Genomic DNA, 8,558 nt, shown 5'->3' with positions numbered 1-8,558 from the left:
AAGAAAAGAGTCCGACCTGCATTTTAAGGCCTGGGACAGACGGCACCCAGGCATCTGGGCCCCGCTGCCTGCCCAGAGCTGGGGAAGGAACCCAGGCGTCTAGGCTCTCACCCCTGCCCTGCTGGCAACCTTGAACCTATTTACACGAGGAGGGGATGCCCCCCCTGCCGCTCCCCCCCTCCAGGATGGCGATGAGACCCCCCCCGGCAGATCCCAGACAGGCAATGACAGCCCCTGGGGCGGTGGGGGGGTTCACTGGGCAGGACCTAAAGGGGGCAGAGGGGCGTGGCGCGTAGAAAGAGGCAGGGCCTCAGCCCAGGGGTGGGGCCTATGGGAGGAGGCAGGGCCTCAGCCCAGGGGGCAGAGCTGGCCTGTCAGGGGCTGTGCCTCCCCCCACAACTGGTTGGAAGAGGCTCAGCTTCCCTGGGCGGGGCCTGGCAGGAGGGGCGGGATTCCCAGCCTGGCCCCACCCCCCCACCCCGCTCAGATGAAGAACTCCTCCTTGCGCTTGTGGCCATCGCCGCCGTTGAGGAAGGCCTCGCGCGCCTCGCCGTGCTCATCCAGCCCGCTCGCCTCGTGCGTCAGGTACGAGCCTGCAGGGTGCGGGGTGTCAGAGCGCAGGGCGGACCCTGGCCCAGCTCCGCCCTTGCCCCCACACACTCACCCTTCTGCCGGATGGAGCACCACACCATGACGATGAGAACGCAGATGACGAGGAAGACGAGCAGGGCCAGGATCCCACCCACAATGGCGTAGGGCACCGAGGTCTGCGCCTCCACGATGGCTCCCGGGTCTGGCAGGCGAGAGGGGGTTGAGGCACCGGGAGCGCAAAGCCAGCATCCCCAGGGGAAGCGTGGCGGGGAGCGAGGCTGCGCGCCGGGAGTGGGTGGGCGCTTACCATAGACGACGAGGACATACTGGTCGGAGGCACGCCCGTGCTTGTTGGCGGCCTGACAGGCGTAGGTGCCGTTGTCCAGCAGGCTGAGCGCTGGGATGGTGAGCACCTCGCCCTCAAGATGCGCCCGTTCTGGCAGCGAGTCATTGGCCCGGCTCCACTGGATCTTCGTGGGGCTGCGGGGCAGAGTGAGGGGCTGCTGGTGAGAGCAAGCTCCCCCTTCCCCCAGCCCGTGCGTTCCTGGAGAACTGCAGCATGCCAGCACCCCACGCTGCGAGCTCCCCCTCCCGCCCCGCCCCGGCGGTGCCCTGCCCAGGGTACTGACCGTGGGTTGCCATTGACAGCACAAGTCAAGACCAAGGTGTCTCCCTCCCGGTGGATGCCCTGCGAGGGGTGGATCCGTGCCACAGGGGAGTCTGGTGGGGCGAGAGGTGCTTTAGGGGAGGCAGCATGGAGCAGCGTGGCCCCCCCACAGCCACATGCTCCCCCGCGATGCAGTGTCATGGGGCTGGGCCCCTCCTGGCTCACACTGCACATCAAGCTGGTACTGGGTCTGCTTGCGCTGGCCGCGCAGCGCTGTATTGGTGGCCTCACAGGTGACGATGGCGCCGTGGTCCTTACGGTCCACATGGAACCGCACCGCATTGCGCACCGCAAACACCTTCCCCAGCTGCTCCTGGCTGCTCACACCTGCAGGGGCGGGGGGGTGGGGTGAGGGGTGCGGCCCTGCCCCTGTTGAGACCCACGCCCGCCCCAACCTGGGCCCCGCTCACCTTTCAGCTCCCGCCGGTCGCGGGACCAGCGCAGGGAGGCAGGCGGTCGGGACCGTGGCACAATGCAGGTCAGCTCCACCTCGCCGCCCTCCACCGCCTGCTCCTTCACTTCCACGATGGGGTTGTCGGGGGGCACTGTGGGCACAGGGCAGGGGTCAGGGGCCTAACGCCCCCGCCTCCACAGGGCATGGCATGCCCCTCCTACCTTCCCAACCGCCCCTAGGTCACCTCCACCCCCTCCCAGCGGAGACCCTGGTGGCGGGCACCCCCCTGGCGCACCGAGCACAGTGAGGATGGCGATCTGGTGGTGGGTGTCCTCAGTGTAGAGTTGGCAGAAGTAGCCGCCCTCGTCCTCCAACCGCACATCCGAGAGCTGGATCCGCACCTGGCGCTGCGTGAACTCCACCAGCTGGAACCGCTCATCCTTCAGGGCTGGTGGGCAGACGGACGGGGTCAGTGGGCATCAGTGCCTGCCGCGGCTTACAGCAGCCCCCCAGCCCAGCCCCCCCGACTCACCGCGAGTGCCGTTGAAGAAGAGGGTCTGGCGCGAGGGGTTCTGGATGACTACGATGGAGCCGTCGTACTGGTGCAGGCGGCAGTTGATCTCGGCCACACCGCCCTCTGCTACCGTCACGTTCTCAGCTTGCACCTCCTGCGCCAGCCCTGGGGAGGAGCAGGGAGGTTAGACACGGCCCAGCATGGGACATGCCCACAGGAGCAAACCCCCTCCCCATGCACATGCATGCAGAGCCCAGGTGTCCGGGATGGACCTGGATGGATGTGCAAGTGCACACGCAGAACCCAGGCCCCCAGATGGACATGCATGTGTACATGCAGATGGGACATGCATCCCCCTCACCCCCTTGGATCTAGGCGGTTCAGAGCTGCAGGTCCAGAGTGAGGGGCACTGGGGGTAGCAGGGGGGTCCTGCTGCTCCTTTAAATCCCTGGATGTTTGCTCTCTGCTGCTTTGACTTCATGACAGGTTGTCATGGGAACGGGGCTGACGAGTGGGTTCCTGGGGGGGGCATTCTTTGGTGGGGATTAGGGAGGGCAGGACCAGTGTGGGGCAGGGGGAAGAGGCAGGCCCACCAGACCCCCCAGCAAACCCTGGTCAGGGCTGCAGAGCCCAGGTCCCACCAAGGGGCTGCTCTGCCTGGGGTGCCCAGCCAGGACCCCCCCAGACCCGCCTTGCATCACCCCAAGGAGCCCAGTGTCACCATGGAGACCGCCCAGTGAGATTTGCATAGCACAGCCGCCAAATAACAACAACAACAAGGCATAATTGGCTGGGAGCCACAACGAGGGTGGGGGGTTGGGGGGGGTTGCCCCATCCAGGCGGGGCACAGAAAGGAAAGAAAGCTGGTGGAGAAGGGCTGAGGGGGCCCGGATGCCGGGGTTCGGCCCCAGCTCAGGAGGTGGGAGCCTGGACACCTGGGTTCCCAACCAGGCTCTGGGAGCGCAGGGGCATGGGGGCCCGGATGCCTGGCTCCTGCCAGTCAGAGCCAGGCCTGCTGCTAATGAAGGCCCCAGGGCCTGCCCCTGCAGCCAGCACCAACCCCACTGCCCGCCTGGGGGCCAGGAGCCCCCTACACTCTCCCGTCACACGGCAGCAGCAGCTCTGGGCTGTTGCTAGGTGCCACATGGGCATGTGGAGGGGCTGGTGCCCCACTGTGTCAGCTTGTGTCCCCCACCTCTGGTTTCTATGGTGACCGCCACCACCTAGGTGGCTGGGACCAAGGTCACAACCAGCAAGAAGGTCACTGCCAGCCCTTCACAGCCCTGCTGGTACCCCTCACTCTTGACCTGCACCCTGCTCTGGGTGGCACTACCACACCCATTCTGGGGGACATGAGGGGGGGCAGACAGACGTTAACGGGGAGGGTGGACGGAAGCTGGCAGGATTCTTGGCATATTTCACACCCCTCCACAATGGACCCATTTTACCAGCTCAGCCCTCTCCCCCCATGCACACGCAGAGGAGCTCCCTGCGTGGGGGGGTGGGGGGAATTCCCGCTCACAGATCCTACCACCGCCCCCGCAACCAGGTCCTCAACTGGGGAAGAGACAGGAATATGATCCAGGCATCCAGGACAGCCCCCACCACCCCATACTCCAACCCACACAGAAGAGTGTCCACGCAAGGCCTGAGCCTCACTGCCCCTCCCAGCTGGTGGTGCCCCTCACTCCCAACCCGCAGCCCCTGCCCACCCTGGTGCCCCTCACTCTTGACCCGCAGCTCCCCCTGACAGTAGTGGCAGCCTCAAACAAGCCTGCAGCGCAGGGGGAAAGGAGGGCACTGCCACAGAGGAAGCCCACCGTGCGGCACTGGCTCCCGTCTGCCAGCCCTGGGGCTGCCAGGGCCAGATGGCCGCAGTAGTGCCAGGGCCACAAGCACCAGAGCAGCCCCTGTGCCTCCTGGCATGGGGTGGGACAGATTTGGGGGCTGGGGTGACCCGTGCATTCCTGTCAGGCCAACGCAGCCCACAGAGACGCCAGCCCCATGGGCACAAGGGGCCTTTGTTTGGCTGCTGACTCACGCCAGCCCCGCTGCAGCCCACCCCCAGCACTCAGATGCCTGGGTTCCTTGCCTGGTCTCCACACCTGGGTCCTGGCCGGTGCCCCTCACTTCCAACCTGCAGCTCCCTGCCCCACCTGCCCCCCTACCCAACAGCTGCTCCATGCTGATTATCTTGGCTGAGGGGGGGTGCGGGGGGATTATCGCAGATCAGCAGCAGTAATGAAATAGGGGGGGTTGGCACCCCCGAGAACCCAGGCATCCTGGTCCTGCTGCACCCACCTGCCCAGAACGCCTGGGCTCTCCCCCCAGCATGGCGGGGGGGCAGAGGACTGGTGGGTTAGGATGGGGGCAGCGGTAGGGGGTCAGACTCCTGGGCTTGGCCCTGGGAGTGAGGTGGGGGGAGCATTTCCAGGGCCAACAATGGCCCTTTCTGCAGCCGCAGCAGCACAGAGTCGCCTCTCAGCCCCGAGTCTCCGGCACCGCCTGGCACCAGCCCTGCACACACGGTGCACCCCTCCCCAGAGCCAGCCGCATCCCAGGGCCTGTTACACCCAGCCCCGAAGCCCACCCGAGCCAGCTGCATCCCAGGTCTGTTACATCCAGCCCCGACGCCCACCCCAGAGCCAGCTGCATCCCAGGGCCTGTGATACACACACCCTGTCACCCACCCCAGATCCAGCCGTATTCTGGGCCTGCAATTCCAACCCCAATGCCCACCCCAGAGCCAGCCGTATTGCAGGCCTGTGATACCCACCCCAATGCCTACCCCAGAGCCAGCTGCATCCCAGGGTGTGATACCAGCCCTGATGCACACCCCAGACCCAGCTGCATCCCAGGCCTGGGATACCAACCTCAGTGCCCACCCCAGGGCCAGCCGCACCCCCAGGTTGTGATACCTGCCCCAATGCCTACCCCGAAGCCAGCTGCATTCCAGGCCTGGGATACCAGCCCTGACATCCACCCCAGAGCCAACTGCTTCCCAGAGACCCTGTTACACCCAGCCCTGATGCCCACCCCAGGGGCCCTGTTATACCTAGCCCCAATGCCACACCCCAGAGCCTGCTGCATCTGCTCGTAGCCAAGGGCCGAGCTGAGCACTGGCCAGTTTCTGTCAGACCCTGTGCCCTCCATGCTGGCAGGAGTGTGTCTTTCCCAGCCACACTCCAAGAATTTATTTAATTAATCCCCAAGCGTGAAGGAGTCAATGCACGTGAGCAGGAGCCACGTGTGGAGCAGGGCAGGGGCCAAGTGTGGGGGCTGTGGGCACCAGCCCAGCGCCTGGCTCATCACTAGGGGTAATTGGGAGCACAAGGGCGCCAGCCAGCCCCACATGACTGCTTCCAGCAGGCACTGTGCCACAGGAAGGCTGGGCCAGGCTGGGAAGCTCCTGCGGGCAGAGGATAGCGCCCTGGCACCCGGGCTCCCCCCTGCCCACTGCAAAGCCCCAGGGAGAGAATCCAGGCTCCCAGCCCCACCACTGCAACCCACCAGACCCCACTCCTCACCCAGAGCTAGAGGGAACTCAGGTGTCCGGGCTGCCAGGGCAGGCACTTCCCTCTGTCCTGCCCCAATGCCCACCCCAGAACCAGCTGCATCTCAGGGTGTTATACCAGTCCCAACACCCATGCCAGAGCCGGTCGTACCTCAGGCCCTGTGATACCTGCTCTGATGCCCACCCCAGAGCCAGCTGCATCCCAGGCCTGTGACACCAGGGCCACACAACCCAGAACCAGCCGCATCTCAGGCCCCTGAAGAGGTGTTTGTGGTCAGTTCTTTGCAAAACATGTTTGCTAGATGCTACCCAAGTGCCCCTCCGAGACGCGCCCCCCGCCTGGGTCCAAGGGTTCGGCAGGCCTGGGGGCAAACCGGTTGGTGACACGTAGTCCCCAGATGCCAGGGCAAGCCATGAAGACAAGGAGCGGGTGGTCAGCTGGAGTCCAGACCCCTTCTCTCCAACATGCAGAGGGTTGTGGGGATACAGGAGCTGGAAGCCTGGACACTTGGGTCCTATCCAGTATGTGGAAGGTTATGGGGTCCCACATGCTGCCAAAGGGCCTATGCAGTGGAGTTCGTTGCTTCTCCCAGGCCACACGGCAGGGCCTAGGCCTGCCCCCATCACAGCCCTGTGTGGCCAGCACCCAGAGCAGGATGCAACCCCCACCCCCATGAGTTCCAGTATTTCTATGGGGCGAGGGCAGGTGGGGCTCCCGGATGGGAGCAGAGTCTGCCAGTGCTCCCTGGGGGCTCCATGCCAGGAGCTGGCGGCACAGGGGGTGCGGGGAGAGGGAGGTTGATCTGGCTCAGGCCCTGCCACCCCCTGCCAGCCCTGGTGCCCCGAACCCAGCCCCATGGCACTGAGGACAGGGTCAGGGTCTCTCCTAGTCCGGCGAGGAGGCCTGGCTCCAGGCGACCTTGCTCCCCCCACACCCGCTGCCAAGGGGTTTTATTTGGCTGTGAATGGAAGGCAAAGATGGGAGTGAGCTGCATGCGCAATGAGGCTGGAGCCAGCCTGGAGCCAGCCCTTCCCTGCAGTGCTAGGGGAGCTGCTGGAGGGGCAAGGACTGGGGGGTAGGGGTGGAGGGGCTGGTCCCCAGTGTCCTGCTGCCTCCCCCACAAATGGAGCCATAACCCAGGGGAGCTGGAGCCCCCTGCCCTGGCACTGCTGGGAAGGACGGAGAGCAATGCAGCCCCACTCCAGGCATGGCCGGGAGCGGGGAGACCCTCAGCCCTGCTGGGTGGTTGGGTGGGAGCTGGTCTCTCCCAGGCCAGAGGTGACCTTGGCACATCCTCGCCTCTCTGCCTCAGTTTTCCCAGCTGGAAGGCCTCTAAGCCCCCCAGAGCAGCGGGGCTGGGGGGGGGTCCGAGCTCCGGCCCAGCGAGGCACACTAAGGATAGGACAGGCCTGGAGGTGTCCCAGGTGCTGAGCTGGGAGTCCGGACGCCTGGGTCCTGTCCCCAACTCCAGGCAGGCTGGAGGAAGGGGCTGGTAGCCCAGACGCCTCGGTTCTCTCCCAGTTAAGAGAGGGGAGTGGGGTCCACCTGGTTTGAGGAGCCAGGACTTCTGGATCCCATTCCCAGTACAACTGGGGACCCCTTCCCACACAGCCTGGCGTGGTTTGGCAGCACTGAGGGCTCCTGCCGCAGCTCCAAAGGGGTCACACACGGGGGTGAGCTCCGCGGCCAGAGGCTGCTCATGGGGTGGGGGGGGGCTGCCCCTTCACCCCTCCCTGCCCGCACTGGCATGGAGATGTAGGCACAGACCAGGCATTTGCATAAAAGGCCCCGTGTGCAGGACTTTCCCCCCTTCCCCGGTGGATGCCCGGGCCCCCTGCTCCCCCCACAGCGTGAGAAGGCGCCAGGGGTGATGCAGGCTGTCCCTGAGCCATGCCAGCCACCTCGGGCTGGGATGGGGGGGCCCACGGTCTCTCCCATTCTGACCTAGAAAGGAGCATTACTGTGGCTATTGATTAAAGGAAGATGCAATTACTCGGCTGGGGACCTGCTGCCTCTGATAACGGGGGGAGGGGGTGGCACAGAACCGCAGGGCACTGGGAGGGGGGCCGCCCTGAGTCCCGACAGCTGGGCCCAGGGAAACAGTGAGCTGACGCCAAGAGGAGGCCGGGCGCCCGTCTTTCAAACGTCCTTCCCTGGCAGGCGGGTTCTCCCCTCGCTCTGTCAATGGCCCTTTTTCCTCACCCCCCTTCTCCAATTTGCCGCCAGCTCTCTGCTGCCGACGTGGGGGTCCCCTGGCCTTAACCCCCACCTCCAGAGCTCAGGGCAGCTCCCCTGAGAAGGGATTCACCCGGCAAAGCCAAAACCCCAGGTGGTTTGGGGGGCACATGTCCATGTGGCAAGGGGTTGGGGTGCCCTGGGCACTTGCTCCTGGGGTGTAAGGGGGTGGGAAGAGGGCTCAGCTCCAGCCAGACCCAAAGCACAGCTCCTGGGGTGCCCACGTGCAAGGGGTTGGCAGGACCCCCCGGGGGCAGGGGAGCTATTTCAAGTCCGAGGGGTGGTCCAGGCCCCGAGTCGGGTCCAGCTCTGCAGCCCCTCCAAGGACACGGCTCTGAAAGAGGCGGGTGAGGCATCAATGTCAAAGGCCGGGATGGGGGCCCTGGGCAGGCAGCGTCAGCAGGGCCACACGCAGGGTGGGGGACTGGGAGGACAAAGCCAGGGGGTGGGTTCAGGTTGGGAGGGGGGCTGCAAAACGCCATTTTTCCCTTGCCGTTTCCTTCCCTCCTTTCTTTCCTGTGATGCCGCGGCCCCGGATGGCTGCAGCCCTGCACCAGGACCCCCAGCACGGGCCCCACCCCCATTCCACCCGGAGGGGCAAGATAGCCCCAGGCCCAGCTGTCTAGGTGGCAGGAAGGGGTG

At 65.6% G+C, this 8,558-nt stretch overlaps 1 protein-coding gene across 1 annotated transcript in view; it reads right to left on the bottom strand.

Moving 5' to 3' along the window:
- Positions 1–6: 6 nt before the first annotated feature.
- The window catches only part of CADM4 (cell adhesion molecule 4), a 9,402-nt gene continuing 850 nt past the window's right edge, over positions 7–8,558 (bottom strand). The window contains exons 2-9 of the mRNA XM_019541207.1: positions 2,185–2,331; positions 1,948–2,100; positions 1,669–1,803; positions 1,424–1,585; positions 1,221–1,311; positions 899–1,071; positions 665–793; positions 7–593 (exon numbers count right to left, since the gene is read on the bottom strand). Of these exons, the coding sequence (XP_019396752.1) occupies positions 484–593; positions 665–793; positions 899–1,071; positions 1,221–1,311; positions 1,424–1,585; positions 1,669–1,803; positions 1,948–2,100; positions 2,185–2,331 (1,100 nt within the window). The 3' untranslated portion in view covers positions 7–483. The remainder of the gene's footprint in view (positions 594–664; positions 794–898; positions 1,072–1,220; positions 1,312–1,423; positions 1,586–1,668; positions 1,804–1,947; positions 2,101–2,184; positions 2,332–8,558) is intronic.

The sequence above is a fragment of the Crocodylus porosus genome, unplaced genomic scaffold (genome assembly GCF_001723895.1).
Source record: "Crocodylus porosus isolate Cpor-Errol unplaced genomic scaffold, CroPor_comp1, whole genome shotgun sequence".
Lineage (NCBI taxonomy): Eukaryota > Metazoa > Chordata > Crocodylia > Crocodylidae > Crocodylus > Crocodylus porosus.
Note: the sequence above shows the minus strand (reverse complement) of the source record. Positions and strands in the feature narration are given on the sequence as shown.